The sequence below is a fragment of the Balaenoptera musculus genome, chromosome 3 (assembly GCF_009873245.2).
Source record: "Balaenoptera musculus isolate JJ_BM4_2016_0621 chromosome 3, mBalMus1.pri.v3, whole genome shotgun sequence".
In the NCBI taxonomy this organism is placed as follows: domain Eukaryota; kingdom Metazoa; phylum Chordata; class Mammalia; order Artiodactyla; family Balaenopteridae; genus Balaenoptera; species Balaenoptera musculus.
In genome coordinates, this window is record NC_045787.1 from 167,866,886 (window position 1) to 167,883,033 (window position 16,148).

Below are 16,148 nucleotides of genomic sequence, written 5' to 3' on the forward strand. Positions count from 1 at the left end.
GTGAGTCACCGCTCTTCGAAGCCCTGACTGCCCCAGGTTCAACCTCCACGCCTTTGCTTACCGGCCCTCCACTGGTCATGCCCTATCCCCAGGCCACATCATCTCCTGCAGGAAGCCTTACTGGATATGCCCTCCCAGGTCCCTCACCCGGAGCTCCAGAGGAGGCTTCCAAAGGAGGCCTGTACAGGCTGCAGCAACTTAAACTACAAACCAGTTATAGGATGAATTAGGATCGATTCAGACCCATTTATTACAGATCAGTAAATTGAGCCCCAGAGAGGTTAAATGACTGACCAAGTCACACAACATCCAAGGTGGCACCAGGATTCCCCTTGGAGGGGGTGGCTGGGGGAGCCAGGGGCTGCTAGGTATAGACAGGAGCTCTGTCATTCAGTCCCTGTCCCCCCTGCAGATGGACACACTGCAGCCCCTCGGGGACAACATCAGCGGCATGGCCCGCTGCCCATACGACCCCAAACACGCCAATGTTGCCCTCTTCTCTGGTGAGTGCCCCCAATTCTGACCATCTGATGGGGCCCCAGTCCCCAGCAAGACATGGCATTTCCCACGCTTGGAGTCAGGTCATTTAGAAGGTGGCTGGGAGACCATCTCTCCAGCTATGAAACAGGCAGAATCTCAAGGGCAGGGCTCAGCCGAGGTTGGGGATGAGCGGAGGAGTTGGGGATCAGCCTGAAGTCAGGGCCTCGGCAGGGTTGGGGCTCAGCCTGGGGCTTAGGGCTCACTTAGGCTCAGGGCTCAGTCTTGAAGTCAAGTTTTGACCCACCCAGCCTCCGGCCTCTATGATCTAATCTCTCACCTGCCTCCCCCTGACTCACCCCCATCCAGAAGGGATGCTCTTCACAGCCACCGTTACCGACTTCCTAGCCATCGACGCCGTCATCTACCGCAGCCTCGGGGACCGGCCCACTCTGCGCACCGTGAAACATGACTCCAAGTGGTTCAAAGGTGGGGCGATAGGGGCAGACCTGGTAGGGCTGACATTCATCAAATTCCCCCACCAGAATAACAGTCCCAGGGGAGACAGGCAGGGAACTCCCATCTCATCTTTGGAACCTACTAGCCTCTTTTTTTTTAAATTTTTTATTTATTATTTGTTTATTATTTTTATTTTTGGCTGTGTTGGGTCTTCGTTTCTGTGCGAGGGCTTTCTCCAGTTGCGGCAAGTGGGGGCCACTCTTCATCGCGGCGCGCAGGCCTCTCACTATCGCGGCCTCTCTTGTTGCGGAGCACAGGCTCCAGACGCGCAGGCTCAGTAGTTGTGGCTCACGGGCCTAGTTGCTCCGCGGCATGTGGGATCTTCCCAGACCAGGGCTCGAACCCGTGTCCCCTGCTTTGGCAGGCACATTCTCAACCACTGCGCCACCAGGGAAGCCCCTACTAGCCTCTCTGAAGATAAAGTTAGAGGAAAGATTTAAGTTGGATCTAAAGTAGAACTTGCTGGAAATGGGTGGCTTAGTAACCCGAAATGGAACAGCACGAGCGGTATGGTAGGAGCTCAGCTCAACACATGAGGGAGGAAGGTGACAAAATAATAGACGTCGCTGTCTGTGGAAAGAAGACACGGTGATTTTAGGATTCTGACACCTACTCCCTCCAAAAAACCCCCAAAACTTTGGTCTCTTTTATTTTGCCTGGGTAATCAGCTGATATTCCCTTCACTGTAAAAGCAGCCAGCCACCCAGGCTACTGTGTTCCCAGCCCCAGAAACTCCCTTTCTCCTGTCACGGGCTGAGTTCTGACCCCTCCTCTCCTCCAGAGCCCTACTTCGTCCACGTGGTGGAGTGGGGCAGCCACATCTACTTCTTCTTCCGGGAGATCGCAATGGAGTTTAACTACCTGGAAAAGGTAGGGCCCTATTTCCCCTCCCAAAGAGGCCCAGGCAGTGGGGCATGCAGCTGAGAGGCTCTGATCTCGGGAAGTGGGGAGCAGAAGTGGGTCCATGAAACTCCACCTGGGGCAAGAGGGTCCCTCTGGTCCTCAGGGCCCTCCACTCCAGCCGGGTCCAGGCCCCTGGGGCTTGAAGACATTTCTGGAGCAGCCCTGGGTGAGGGTCCCGGGTCTGAAGTCAGATACACCCCTGAATGCAGTCCCAGTGCCGTTGCTGTTCGCCCGTCCACCCACCCATCTACCATCATTTATCCATCCTTCCTCAACGGCCCATCTGTCTGCCCACTCACTCTCCCACTCAGCCGCCCTCTCACCTACCCATCTATCTGTTCTTCAGCCCACCCACACTTCCAATCAAACCACTTATCTATCCATCCGCCCACCCCCTGACTCAGCCATCCTCCATCAATCCGTCCACTCATCTACCCTTCCATGCACCTATATATCCATCCACCCACCTCCCACTCATTGACTTCTTCATCCATTCATACACCTACCCGTCCATCCATTCATACACCTAACCATCCATTGATCTATCCTCCTACTGATCAGCTCATCCATCTACCATCCATCTCTCCCTCTACCTGCCCACCCCTCTATAAGCCAATTATCTATCCCATCTCCTCCTCATCACCTGCTCATCCACTCCATTCAACCTTCTATCCACCCATGGATCCACCCATCCACTGATCCGTCATTACCTCCTTCATCTGCCTTTCCATCCATCCATTCATCCATTCCTCTACCCATCTCTCCACTCATCCACACTCACATCCATCTATCCATCTGTCCACCCATCCATCCTTTCATCCATCCATCCACCCACCCGTTCATCTACCCATCTATCCATTCATGCGGACTCACACCCATTTACTCATCCAACCATCCATCCATCCACCCATTCATCCACACACCCATTCATCCATCAGTTGATTATCTCCTTCTTCCTTATCTTCACTGTCCATCATTGTCTCCTTCAAATTCATCCATCCATCCACTAATCCATCCATACATCCATCCCATCCCTCAATCCATGGAGACATTTAAGTGCACAGACTGCCACTTACTACTAGTGTGACCTTGGGCCTCGGTCACTTTCCTTTGTCTGTGCCTCAGTTTCCCCTCCGTACCACGGGGATATCAGTAGGCCCTCTTCTGTAGAGCTTTGGGAGGAATGTGAGAGATGAGGAGGATAAAGTGCCTGGTACTTAGTGAGTGATCTGTAAGTGGAAGCGATGATGATTACGCTTGTCGTGGTGGCTGTGATCATCGTCATCCCCACATTTCGCTGGGGAATCTGGTGCTCAGGGGGCTAGGGTGACTGGCTGGGGCACCCACAGTGACCCGGGGCCAGGCTCCTGCATCCCATCCTGGGTAGCGGGCAGTCCGACCTGCGGGCAGGCCTTGCGGAACACAGGGCTCAGGCCCCCCCCCCCCCCCGCCTGCTGATGTGCCAGGTGGTGGTGTCCCGTGTGGCCCGGGTGTGCAAGAATGATGTGGGCGGCTCCCCTCGCGTGCTGGAGAAGCAGTGGACGTCGTTCCTGAAGGCACGGCTCAACTGCTCGGTGCCGGGGGACTCCCACTTCTACTTCAACGTGCTGCGGGCCGTCACGGGCGTGGTCAGCCTGGGGGGCCGGCCCGTGGTCCTTGCTGTTTTCTCCACGCCCAGCAACAGGTCAGCGGGCACCGTCGGGAGCAGACTGGGAGCACCGGGTGGGCACGGGCATAGAGTTCCCATGTTACCTCACCACATACTCCCTGGGTCCTGCACTGGGCAAGATTGGACTCCCGGGAGGCCTCGGTCCCAGGCCAGGGGGCACCAAGACAGACACTGACCCTCTGAGGCCCTTTGGCCAGAACTTGGCAGATGGGGGTGAGGGGGGCGTCCTCATCCTCTGCTTTTGGAGGAGGGGTCGGGGAGGGCTTTCTGGAGGAGGCATCAATGGTTGTGAGATGGAAGAAGTGGGAAGAGCATTCCAAGTTGGAAGAACAGCCTGTGCAAAAGCCCTGAGGCTGCAATGAGCTTGCTATGTTTAAACCATAGGGAGGAGGCCGGTGTGGCTGGCGTGGAGGGAAGCAAGGGGGAGAGTGGAGGATATGAGGGCAGGGAGGTGACAGGCTGTGGGGAGGAGCCTGGATTTTATCCTGAGAGCACTAGGGAGCCATGGGAGAGTAAGGAGCAGAAGAGGGACCAGGTCAGGTTTGCGTTTTTGGAAAACTCCCTGGGGAATGGGTTGAAAGGGAGCAAGAGTGGCACCTGGGAGACTGGATATCCAGGCAAGTGACAAGGGGGGGCCTGGACACGGGTGGCTGTGGAGGGGCTGAACTATGATCCAGTCTGAGAACCGTTCAGCAGGTGGAGTGACTGGATTGGACGGGGGGTTGGGGGGGCAGCAACCTCTGGCCCAGGTAACTGAACATGTGACAGCTCCGGAGGACAAACACTCCTCCACCTGCTTGCCCAGGGAAGTCCCCCCCGCAACCAGGCTCACTGCTCCCTTTCATCTGCCCGCACCCACAGCATCCCCGGCTCGGCCGTCTGCGCCTTTGACATGACACAGGTGGCTGCCGTGTTTGAGGGCCGCTTCCGTGAGCAGAAGTCCCCTGAGTCCATCTGGACACCCGTGCCGGAGGACCAGGTGCCACGGCCCCGGTGAGAGCCCCCTCGACCCTGAGACGGGTGCCTGGGTAGGATCCTGACCCTGGACCAAGGGCTGGGACTTCCAGGCAGTTAGTTATTTCAATAGCTGTTGCCGAGTTCAGCTGTACCCATTATGCAGGTGGGGAAAACCGAGGCCCTTTGGGCAGGGCAGCAGGTCCCCTGGTGAATCAGAGCCCCTATGTGGGGGCCTCCATGTCCACCCTGACCACCCCCTCGTCCCCACCCAGGCCCGGGTGCTGTGCGGCTCCCGGCATGCAGTACAATGCCTCCAGCGCCTTCCCGGACGAGATCCTCAACTTCGTCAAGACACACCCCCTGATGGACGAGGCAGTGCCCTCACTGGGCCATGAGCCCTGGATTGTTCGGACTCTGATGCGGTCAGTCCCTACACGGGGCCGGGGTCCTGGTGGCCGAGCCTGGGTGGGAAGGAGAGCCCTGGCCAGGGTGGTGGGCAAGGAGGGAGCAAAGGGCCAACTTTGGACACAAGGAGGGGAGCCGGACACTCAAGACAGCTGGGCATGTGGCTCCGGGGCTGCCCGGAAAGATGGAGACAGAGGGAGACACAGAGAGAGGGAGAGAGAGACCATCTGACACAGAGAGATGGAGGGAGACAGGGAGAGAGACAGGCAGGCCCAGGTAGGAGTCGGGTTTGGGGGTCTGTTTCTCTCCATGATGTGCCCCCTTGGAGCCACGCCCATGTCCACCTTGCCGGGCATGGGTGGTGTCTCTGAGTGTGCCCAGGACCCCAGGGAGCTGGGAGGCAGCCTGACCTCTGCCCAACCCTGGCCCCAGGTACCAGCTGACGCGAGTGGCCGTGGACGTGGGCGCCGGCCCGTGGGGCAACCAGACTGTCGTCTTCCTGGGTTCTGAGGCGGGCACTGTCCTCAAGTTCCTTGTCTGGCCCAACGCCAGTGCCTCGGGCACCACCGGGCCCAGTGTCTTCCTGGAGGAGTTTGAGACCTACCGGCCGGACAGGTGAGGCCAGGCAGAGGTCAAGGGACAGGGCCAGTGGGCAGGGAGATAGGGCGTGCCCCTTGAGTCTTACCAATCTGCTCACCCCCAGGTGTGGACGCTCTGGGGGTGGCGAGGCAGGGCAGCGGCTGCTGAGCCTGGAGCTGGATGCGGCCTCAGGTGGCCTGCTGGCAGCCTTCCCCCGCTGTGTGGTCCGAGTGCCCGTGGCGCGCTGCCAGCAATACTCAGGATGCATGAAGTGAGTACTCCCGGGCCAGCTGTGGGCAGGGGAAGTGAGGGGAGGTGAGCACGGGAAGAGGGAGAGAGTCAAGTTCAAGTCCAGGCCCCAACAGCATCCTGACTCACCGAACGGTGAGCAGGGCAGAGGGCAGAATATGTGCAAAGGCCCTGGGGCAGGACTGGGCCTGGTGTATTAGCGGAACAGAGAGGGGACCCGTGTAGCTGGAACAAAATGAGTGAGGGGGAGAGAGGGAGGAGGGAGGTCAGGGAGGGGACGGGGCGGGGGGTAGGTCGTGCAGGGTCTGTGGGCTGTGGGGAGTACTTGGGCTCCTTCCCCCACCCCTGGAGTGAGGTGGGAGCCCTGGAGGTCTATGGGCAGAGCAGGATGGGATGTGACTGACATTTCTAATAGCAGCAGGAGCAGAAGCTGGGGACCAGGGAGACAGCTGTTTGTCTGCCTCTAAAATGGGTGGGAGGGACTTCCCTGGTGGTCCAGTGGTTAAGAATCCGCCTTCCAATGCAGGGGACGTGGGTTCAGGCCCTGATCAGAGAACTAAGATCCCACATGCAGCAGGGCAACTAAGCCCACGTGCCACAACTAGAGAGTCCACGCAGCCAAAAATAAAAAATAATAATAAAATAAATTTTTTAAAATTAAAAAAAAAAAGACAAAATGGGTGGGAGGGATGTCCCTGGCGGTCCAGTGGTTAAGACTCCACGTTTCCACTGCAGGGGGCACGGGTTCAATCCCTGGTCGGGGAACTAAGATCCCACATGCCGCATGGCACAGCCAAAAAATAAAATAAAATAAAATGGGTGGGAAGATCACATGCAGATAAAACACTGGCACATCTCTGGACTCACAGTGTGCCCTTCACACGGAGCACCCGACCCTGTGCCCGCCGACTTGGCAATAATGATGCCATAGCACACACCCAAAGCACAGACTCAGAGGCAAGCCTGCCTCGGCTCCAACCCTGGCTCTGTCCCTTGGGCAAAAGTAAACTTCCCTGAGCCTCAGTTTTCTCATCTGTAAAATGGGGAAGGAATAGCCCCCACCGCTAAGACGTGCCTTGAGAACTCCCAGAGTTGACAGTAAGAGGTGCCTCAGAAGGGGCTGTGGTTGATCTGCCCTCCGGGTCCCTTGTCTGCTCCAGGAACTGTATTGGCAGTCAGGACCCCTACTGCGGCTGGGCCCCGGATGGTTCCTGCATCTTCCTCAGCCCTGGCACCAGGTACTGGGGACAAGGGAGGTGGGGGGCAGTTATGTGACCCACGTGATGATCGGGAGTCCCCCCCCCAACCACAGCTCTGTGCGAGGGGTTTCTGCTGACTGCGCCTCTCTGCCCCCCTGCCCTCATCAGAGCCACCTTTGAGCAGGACGTGTCCGGGGCCAGCACCTCAGGCTTAGGGGACTGCACAGGTAAGTGGGGGAGAGGGGAGGAGGCCTGGGGACTCGGAGTCCTGGTCCGCCAGGGTTCTCACACCCTCTGCTGCCCATGCCCAACGGGGGGCGGGTACTGGCTTCTGTCAGGGCTTGGGAAGGGCAGGGGGCCCCACTTCCAGGTAGGGAGGTGGGAAAAGGACCGACAGATGGCGAGGGGGCGCTGGGGACCGCAGAGAGAGAGAGACCAGGAGACAGACAGATGGGCAGACAAACTTTAAGACAGATGCCAGGGGACAGAGATGGGCAGACGGGCGTTTAAAGGGTCAGAGAGGCGCCACGAAGCAGAGAAGCAGACAGACGTTGAGTGGGTAGACCAGCCGGAGGCCGCGAGAGGTGCGCAGGGGACCGTCCCCGGCCGGGCCCCTCACACGCCATCCTCCCGGCCAGGACTCCTGCGGGCCAGCCTCTCGGAGGAGCGCGCCGGGTTGGTGTCGGTGAACCTGCTGGTGACGTCGTCGGTGGCGGCCTTCGTGGTGGGCGCCGTGGTGTCCGGCTTCAGCGTGGGCTGGTATGTGGGGCTCCGCGAGCGGCGCGAGCTGGCCCGCCGCAAGGACAAGGAGGCCATCCTGGCGCACGGGGGCGGCGAGGCCGTGCTGAGCGTGAGCCGCCTGGGCGAGCGCCGGGCGGGCGGCCCCGGGGGCCGGGCCGGGGGCGGCGGCGGGCCCGGGGTTCCCCCCGAGGCCCTGCTGGCGCCCCTGATGCAGAACGGGTGGGCCAAGGCCACGCTGCTGCAGGGCGGCCCCCACGACCTGGACTCGGGGCTGCTGCCCACGCCCGAGCAGACGCCGCTGCCCCAGAAGCGCCTGCCCACCCCGCACCCGCACGCCCTGGGCCCCCGCGCCTGGGAGCACGGCCACGCGCTGCTCACGGCCTCCGTCTCATCCTCCCTCCTGCTGCTGGCCCCCGCCCGCGCCCCCGAGCCGCCCCCCGCGCCCGGCGAGCCGGCCCCCGACGCCCGCCTCTTCGTCGCGCGGCCCGGCCGCGCCTCCCACGGCGACTTCCCGCTCACCCCTCACGCCAGCCCGGACCGCCGGCGGGTGGTGTCGGCGCCCACGGGCCCCTCGGACCCGAGCTCCGCCGCCGACGGCATCCCTCGGCCCTGGAGCCCACCGCCCACCGGCAGCCTCCGGAGGCCGGGCACGCACGCCCCGCCCGCCGCCGCGCTGCGCCGCACGCACACGATCAACAGCGGCGAGGCCCGACCCCGCGGCCGCCACGCCCGGCCCGGCACGGACTTGGTCCACCTCCTCTCGTACGGGGGCCCGGACAGGACTGCGCCCCCCGTGCCCTAGGCCGGGGCCGCGCGCCTCGGCGGTGCCAGCCACGGGAACCAGGAGCGAGAGACCGGGCCAGCTCCGAGTGGGTGCTCAGACCCCCGGCCCAGCCGCGAGGGGTGGGGGGCGCCCTCTGCCGCCCGGAAGCACAAGGGGCTCGGCTCCCCGCCCCGCCGCGCCCCGGGGCCGCAGGACCCTGAGGCGGTCTGGGGCAGGCGGGCGGGCGGGCGGAATGTGCTGTGGATTTGAGGTTGACCTTCTGCGCGTGGATTTTTGGTTTGTTTTCCAATTTGCGTTTCTTTTGCAGTTTTCTAACCAATTGCACAACTCCGTTCTCGGGGTGGCGGCCGGGGGCTTGGCGGTGGGAAGGGGAGGGGGCACATCTGCAGACCCCAGCTCCCCCCCGCCCCACCCAGAGGCTCCTCCTCGACCCGGCCCCCGGCGTGTGTGGGTGTGTGTGTGTATGTGTGCATGCCGTGTCCGTGTGCAAGGGGCCGGGAAGGGGAGGGAGGCGTGCGCGTGTGCCCGCGGGCTGCTGCGGCGTGTGCGTGGGGGCGGCCACGTGCGGTGTGCGTGTCTGTGTGCGAGCGCGGAGGCCCCAGCGGCCTGGGCGTTGGCTGAGCCGATGCCGTGGCTTCCAGAAAGCCGGGGGCCTCCAAGGTGCCGGTTAGGAGTTTGAGGGGTGATGAGGAAGGGGTTTCAGGCAGGGGGTCGGGACGGCCTGCCCAGAAGTCGTATTGGCGGCTGTCTAAGGGCTCGGGCGGTCTGGGGGATGGCGAAGGCGGGCGGGCTACCCTGTAAATACGGCCCCAGGGTGGTCAGAGGGTCCCATGCCACCTGTCCTCTGTGACCTCCCCCTTGACCTCCAGCTGACCATGCATGCCAGCCGAGTGGCCAGCTGAGAGTCCTGGACCCTCTCTGGAGTTTGCCTCCCCCAACCCCCTGTCAATAAAACTGTTTACAACCACCGGCCCCCAAGGCTCTGGGTCTGCTCTGTCTCCTGGGGGTGGGACTTGGACAGTGGCCTGGCCTGGCCTGGGGCAGTTGGGAGCACCCGAGAGAGTCCTGGCTGGGTCACTGCAGCAAACAGAATGATGGGGAGCTGGGTGTGGAAATGTGGAGAGCTGCAGGGGTCCCAGTCTTCATCTGGATGGGGGCCAGTCTCTGGTCCTTCAGCAAAAATTTATTATGCACCTACTGTGTGCCAGCCACTGTGTGGAGACAAAGACCCCTGTCCTCATGGAGTTCGCAGCCTAATGGGGAAGACCAACCACATACAAGCAAATTAGGACTTGATTTGAATTAGCGATATGTGTAATGAAGAAAAAGCCAGATAATGTGTTAGGTAGGGGGTGACTGTGTATGGGGGGGGGAGTTGAGGAGAGCCTGCCAGAGGAGGTGACATGTAAGCTGAAATAAGATGGGCTAGAAGGAGCAGCTGTGGGGAGATGTGCAGAGTGTTCTAAGCAGAGGGAACAGCCAGTGCAAAGGCCCTGCGGTAGGAACAAGCTTGGAGGAGGGCCCAGGCCATTAGTATGCCTGGAGCTGCCACACTAGGTGAGTGAAAGGGGAGCAGCTGGAGATGAGGAGGGAGAGGAGCACAGGGCCCCAGGCAGGCAGGGCCTCACCAGTGAGGAGTACAATTTTTTTTTTTAATTGTGGTAAATAACATATACGATCAAATTTACCACTTGAACCATTTTTAAGTGTACTGCTCAGTGGCATTAAGTACATTCACATTGTTGTGCAGCCATGCCCACCATCCATCTCCAGAACTTTCTCGTTTTCCCAAACTGAAACTCTGTCCCCAGGAAACACTAACTCCCCACTCCCTGCTCCCTCCAGCCTTATGAATTTTAAGTGGAACAGGAAACCATCAGAGAGTTTTAAGCAGGAGACATGATCTGATTTCATTTTAAGAGATCACTTTAGCATTATGTCACTACAATTCACAACTCTTCCGGCCCATGTCGATTAAGCACCTACTGTGGGCTGGGCTCTGGGGATAGAGCAATGAACAGGACAGACCCCCTGTCCCCCGCTTATCATGGGGAGACTGATTTAAACAAAGAAACACAAAACACCATGATGGCATCTAGCAGCTCCTCCTGTACCTGTGTGTCTTGTTTTTTCAGCTTGATTGAAATATATTTGACATATAACATTGTGTAGGTTTCTGGTGCATATCTTGATGATTTGATATATTTGATATATATTGTAAGATGATTATCACAATAAGGTTGATGCATCCATTACTTCACATAGTTACTTTGTGTGTGTGTGGTAAGAACATTCAAGATCTACTCTCTTAGCATCTTTCAAGTATACTGTACAGTCTTGTTAACTAATCACCACGCTGTACATTACATCCTCAGGACTTATGCATCTTAGAGCTGGGAGTCTATATCCTTTGACCAACATCTCTCCCTTTCCCTCACCCCCGAGTCCCTGACAACCACCATTCTACTCTTGGTTTCTATGAATTTGGTTATTTTACATAACTGAGATCACTCAGTATTTGTCTTTCTCCGCCTGACTTATTTCACTTACCATAATGCCCTCAAGTTTCATCCATGTTGTCCCAAAGGGCAGGATTTGCTTCCTTGTTATGGCTGAATTATATTCCATTATACATATATACACCACATCTTTATCCATGCATCTGTGAATGGACACTTAGGTTGTTTCCATGTCTTGGCTATTGTGAATAGTGCTGTAATGAACATGGGAGGGCAGATATCTCTTCAAGATACTGGTTTCATTTCCTCTGGATACATACCCAGAAGTGAGATTGCCAGATCATATGGTAGCTCTATTTTTAAATTTTTTTTTTGAGGAACCTCCCTACTGTTTTCCATAGCGGCTGCACCAATTTACATTCCCACCAGCAGTGCACAAGGGTTCCCCTTTCTCCACATCCTCACCAACACTTATCTCTTGTCTTTTTGATGAAGCCATTCTAACAGGTGTGGGTGACATCTCGTTGTGGTTTTGATTTGCATTCTCCTGATGATTAGTTATGTCAAGCACCTTTTCATGTACCTGTTGGCCATTTGTATGTCTTTGGAAAAACATCTACTCAGGTCCTTTGCCTGTTTGTGTATGTGTCTGTTTTTGTGTGTCCATCTCTGCAGATATGTTGTTCTCTTCTGTGTGTCCTGCTCTGTCTGTGTCTCTGGGTCTGTCTATGTATTTTTCCCTGTCTCTTTGTCACTATGTATGTCCGTGTATTTCACGCAGGTGGTTATCTGTCTTTCTTTATCTGTGCCGGTCTATGCCAGCCTGTGTGTTCCCCTCTCAGCCCGTATGTCCACTAAGAGAATGCTTAGTCATCCTCACAGCTGAATAGGGACAAAACCCTTCAGAGATTGGGCTGGGAGAAAGAGGCCATAGTCAGGCATGCAGATAAAGATAATACATCACACCTGAATGTTTAGAACTCAACAAGAATTTAAGCACTGAATAGCCAAACCTGTGAGATGCAGTCAAACAGTTCTCAGAGGGAAGTGTGAGCCTTCAGATGTACTTATTAGGAAATGAGAAAAGTCCAAAACAAATAGCACATCAGCTTCAGCTGAAGAAAGAAAGAATGGAAGGGGCTCTCGGAGACTGAGTTCAGCTTCACAGATGGGGAAACTGCGGCCAAGAAAAGTTAAGCCACTTGCCCAAGTTCACAAAGCAGAGCAGTCACAGAAGAGCTGGGATTCAGAACCAGGTTTAGTTCCTCCCAGACCATTGTTCAAAGACTGTGGAGACTTTTGGCATCACTTGCTTTTGAATTCTTTTTTTAAAATTATTTTATTAAAAAAAAATAAGACTATGTCATGAATATAAGACAAGTGTTTTTTTGTTCTCTTCACTGAGCTTCCTGGTTGCTCAAATTTATTATAAATAGTACCTCTTGCTCAAACAGTTGTCCCCATCTCCCAGGACAGACTGGCGCCTTACAAACTTGACCCTTGATTCCTAGATTGGGGGAAGTGGGGACTCAGCCTCAGAGACTCTTGGGTACCCACTCCCCAAAAGCAGGACTCAAGGGAAAGAAAAACTAGGTAGAAACAGGGTCGAGAAGGCGGTGGGCAGCCCACCTTCTGTCCTCCCCCTGCCAGGAAGCAATTTTGCAATCCTGACCCCTCCCTTCCCCCTGGCTGGCTCAGGTCCAGCCCCTAACGGGAACAGGATGTGGGTGGAGACTTCCCCATGGCTGGTGCCCCTGTCCCCAGCCCAGGCAGGTATAAGGCCACCTTGCCAGACCAAGGGAACCTGGATGGAAAAGAGAGAGGCCGCCATGTCCTCTTGGAGCCCAGAGCAAAAACAGAGGTAGGTCCCCACCCCGCCCACCCTGGGCAGGCCCGGACACCAGGCAGTGCAGAGATCCATGGACATTCCGTCTGACCCACTGAAGTCACAGGACCAGACGTAGGCCTGCAGGCTGGAACAGACTGACACTCAGGCTCTATCTATGGACAGACTCATTCCCATACACACACTTACTGCAGAAGGCCCAGGTGGTCCACGGGCTGTAGTAACCAAGGATGTTCAGGTGGTCTCTAGTGCTGCTGGGCTAGGGCATTACTGCTGGAGGGACCGGGAGGAGCAGAAGCCCCAGCCCTCGAAGGGTTCCAGTACCAACTGTAAATCTCACCATCCCAAAGCCAAATGCCTGCCTCCAGACCTGTACAAGACAGGATGCACTTTTCATGCTCAGAGTCTCATTTGTATCTGGAGTCCTGGGTTGCACCCCAGAACTTTGGAGCAAGATGGGGCTGGGCACAGATAACCTAGACAGGGCTAGACAGAAAGAGGAGCAGCCCAGAGGGGGAAACTGAGAATTCTGCTTGGAAAGGTCAGAGAAAGCTTTGTGGAAAGGGGGCCATTGGAGCTGGGGTTTTGCAGGATGAGTAAGAGTTCATAGGCTCTGCCTTCAAAACATGGAGCCAGGGAGACAAGAAATGACCCAGAAAACAAGTGAGAGCAGAAGAAATTAGCAAGTTGGACTGCAAATAATTAACAGTCCATTGGGGCTGGGCTGGCAATGGGGAAGGGTAGTATGTAGGGGTCAGACTAAGAAACTCAGGTTTCATAGAATTCTTCCTGGAACAGGAGCTACTTCTGGCAGCTGTGGGGGGTGGGGGTTGAGGGTGGAAGCCAGGAGAGGAGGAGGAGGGGACTACTACACTAGTCCAGGCCAGCAATGAGGTGGCATGGTCCAGGGTGGTGAAAGTAGAGGTGGGAAGAAGTAGGCAGATTCTGGGTATATTTTCACTTTGCTGGGTATATAATATCATTATTTTGATTTATTAAGCATTTTCTGTCATTGCCTGCAGCCCAGTAGGCTGGGACTCCCATCTTTCTAGAATCCTCTTCCTGCTGCTGTTATTTGTGGTCTCAGCCCAGGGGGTCACCCCAAATCCAGACGCCTGCCTGGTGTCCCACTCGGGTAACGGCAGCTCCGTCTCCTGCCAACCACCTGCCAGAATCCCCCACTACTTCCCAGCTGACACCGTCTACCTGGCCGTGGAGTTCTTCAACCTGACTCAGCTGCCTGCCAACACCCTCCAGGGCATCCCTAACCTCCAGGAACTGCACCTTTCCAGCAACCAGCTGGAGGACCTCTCCGCCAAGTTCCTGCTGCCTGTGCCTCAGCTAAAGGTGCTCGATCTGACCCGCAACGCCCTGACCCGGCTGCCTCCTGGCCTCTTCCAGGTCTCAGCTGCCCTCCACACCCTGGTGCTGAAGGAAAACCAGCTGAAAGTTCTGGAGGCCTCGTGGCTGCACAGCCTGAAAGCCCTGCGGCATCTGGACCTATCCGGGAACCAGCTCCAGACGCTGCCCCCTGGGCTGCTGGCCAGTTTCACCGACCTGCTCATCCTTGACCTTGGCAATAACCAGCTGCAGACTTTGCCCCCTGACCTTCTGAGCGGCCCCTTGAGGTTGGAACGGCTGCACCTCGAGGGCAATAGGTTGCAGGAGCTCGGAGAGGGCCTTCTGGTGCGCCAGCCAAAACTGCGCTACCTCTTCCTGAATGACAACAGGCTGGCCACAGTGGCAGCCGGCGCCTTCCGAGGTCTGCAGAAGCTGGACATGCTGGACCTCTCCAACAACTTGCTGACCACCGTGCCCGAAGGGCTCTGGATGTCCTTGGGGAAAGCTGCTGGGAACATGAAGGACGGCTTTGACCTCTCAGGTAATCCCTGGATCTGCGACCAGAAACTGGACGACCTCTATGAGTGGCTGGTGGCCAACGAAGACAAGATGTTCTTCCGCAATGACACACGCTGCGCTGGCCCTAAAGCCTTGAAGGGCCAAATGCTCCTAGCAGTGGCCAGGTCCCCTTGAAGCCTAGGGCTGGGGGCGGGGTGGGGAGGCAAGGCTTGGCAGGACGCCGCACCCCACTTAGCAAATAATCCCACCTTCTAAGGGTGAGGCTGGGCTTCCCATAGTTGCTGGGACCTGTTTCGCCCATGTTGCCCCAAACACACCTCGGGCTCTTCCTGCTTCCTTGCCTCTGCTCAAGCTGTATGCTCTTCCAGAAATCTCTTTCCCCTCTTTCCCAGGTCTCTTGGTCTCTGGCCCCTCCAACCTGTCCTGGCCACACTGGGGTTGGCTCAATCCGGCTCTGTTTCCCCCAGTTTCAGGGGTTCTCTGAGTGCAGGGCCTGGGGCTGGGTTCCCTCTTACTCAGCATCACTCGGTTTGAGGTCAGACTGGAAGGGGTTAATAAATAACTGTTGAACAGAATTGGATGTATTCGCTGTGATCCTTGCATTCTCCCAAGGCGAATTCCTAGGTCTCCAGAATGAAGCAGGAGGAAAGGAGAGGCGTGCCATGAAATCCCAAACGGGTAGCAATTGCGATCTGATGGTTGTGACTGCTCCTCTCCCTTTCCCCATCCTTGGATTTAACTGGAAATAAAACCCTGACCATTGCCCAAGGTGTCATTTTACCAGTGGATTCCTTCCAGAGCTTGTGTCCTGGGGAAGGTTTAAATTAAACCAGATTGCTTCAGGGCTCCAAACAATTTTTCATGCTGGCCTGTGATAACCAGGGGAGCAGCTGCCCAGGACGAGCATGGGCAGGCTGGATGGGGCTGAACAGCTGGGCAGAGGCCCTGGGGGCTGTGTTTTCACAGCTCCAGAACCTCAGGGCCACCTTCCAACACAATGTTGGGCGTGATGGGGGTCGAGGTCAGACTGGGGGGACCCTGGGATGTTTGGGGCATGCTCGGTTTTTGCAGCTCCCTGGAAGGAGGGTCATGCCCACGTTGGTGGTCATTCCAGGTGTGGTGATGAAAGCCAGGGTTCTGCAATCTGGCAGAGCTGGGTTTGAATCAGATTCCTCAGTCCTAGGCGACCCAGGGCAAGCGGTTTAAGTATTCTGATCCTCATTTTGCTCATCTGTAAAATGGGGATCCAAGTGAATGGGCTGGCCTGTCTTCCGGCTTAGTTAAGCGGCAGATTTTAAAAAGTAAAAAGAAAGACCTTGAGGACTTGCCCAAGGTCACTGGGCGAAGCGGTGGGGGGGGCTGTGATCGCCCTCCACCGTCTCTGCGGCAACAGCAGTGAGGGTGACAGGTGGCCAAACTTAGCCAAGGAAAGTAGCTCAATCCTTGGCATACAGCGTCCCCAAGTTGCTATAGCAACCGCAGGGCGCTCTGGGAGCCCCTG

At 56.9% G+C, this 16,148-nt stretch overlaps 2 protein-coding genes across 3 annotated transcripts in view; both read left to right on the forward strand.

The window, feature by feature from the left end:
• SEMA6B (semaphorin 6B) overlaps positions 1–9,472 on the forward strand; it is a 28,669-nt gene extending 19,197 nt beyond the window's left edge. For both annotated transcript variants that reach the window (XM_036848770.1, XM_036848769.1), the window contains exons 7-17: positions 413–503; positions 847–966; positions 1,778–1,866; positions 3,366–3,583; positions 4,430–4,561; positions 4,798–4,947; positions 5,363–5,545; positions 5,634–5,780; positions 6,919–6,996; positions 7,126–7,184; positions 7,596–9,472. In XM_036848770.1, coding sequence (XP_036704665.1) covers positions 413–503; positions 847–966; positions 1,778–1,866; positions 3,366–3,583; positions 4,430–4,561; positions 4,798–4,947; positions 5,363–5,545; positions 5,634–5,780; positions 6,919–6,996; positions 7,126–7,184; positions 7,596–8,500 — 2,172 coding nt within the window. In that variant the 3' untranslated portion in view covers positions 8,501–9,472. The remainder of the gene's footprint in view (positions 1–412; positions 504–846; positions 967–1,777; positions 1,867–3,365; positions 3,584–4,429; positions 4,562–4,797; positions 4,948–5,362; positions 5,546–5,633; positions 5,781–6,918; positions 6,997–7,125; positions 7,185–7,595) is intronic.
• Positions 9,473–12,696: 3,224 nt separating this feature from the next.
• On the forward strand, positions 12,697–15,222 carry LRG1 (leucine rich alpha-2-glycoprotein 1). Its single transcript, XM_036845507.1, has 2 exons — positions 12,697–12,802; positions 13,810–15,222. The coding sequence occupies exons 1-2, from the start codon at positions 12,750–12,752 to the stop codon at positions 14,819–14,821; spliced, it is 1,065 nt and encodes a 354-aa protein (XP_036701402.1). The 5' UTR covers positions 12,697–12,749; the 3' UTR covers positions 14,822–15,222.
• Positions 15,223–16,148: the final 926 nt, after the last annotated feature.

Excerpts from the sequence above, each read along its gene's own strand:
- LRG1 (XM_036845507.1), top strand. The coding sequence starts at position 12,750 with ATGGAAAAGAGAGAGGCCGCCATGTCCTCTTGGAGCCCAGAGCAAAAA. Across the intron at positions 12,803-13,809 it reads AGCCCAGAGCAAAAACAGAG|CCCAGTAGGCTGGGACTCCC; the intron begins GTAGGTCCCCAC and ends CATTGCCTGCAG.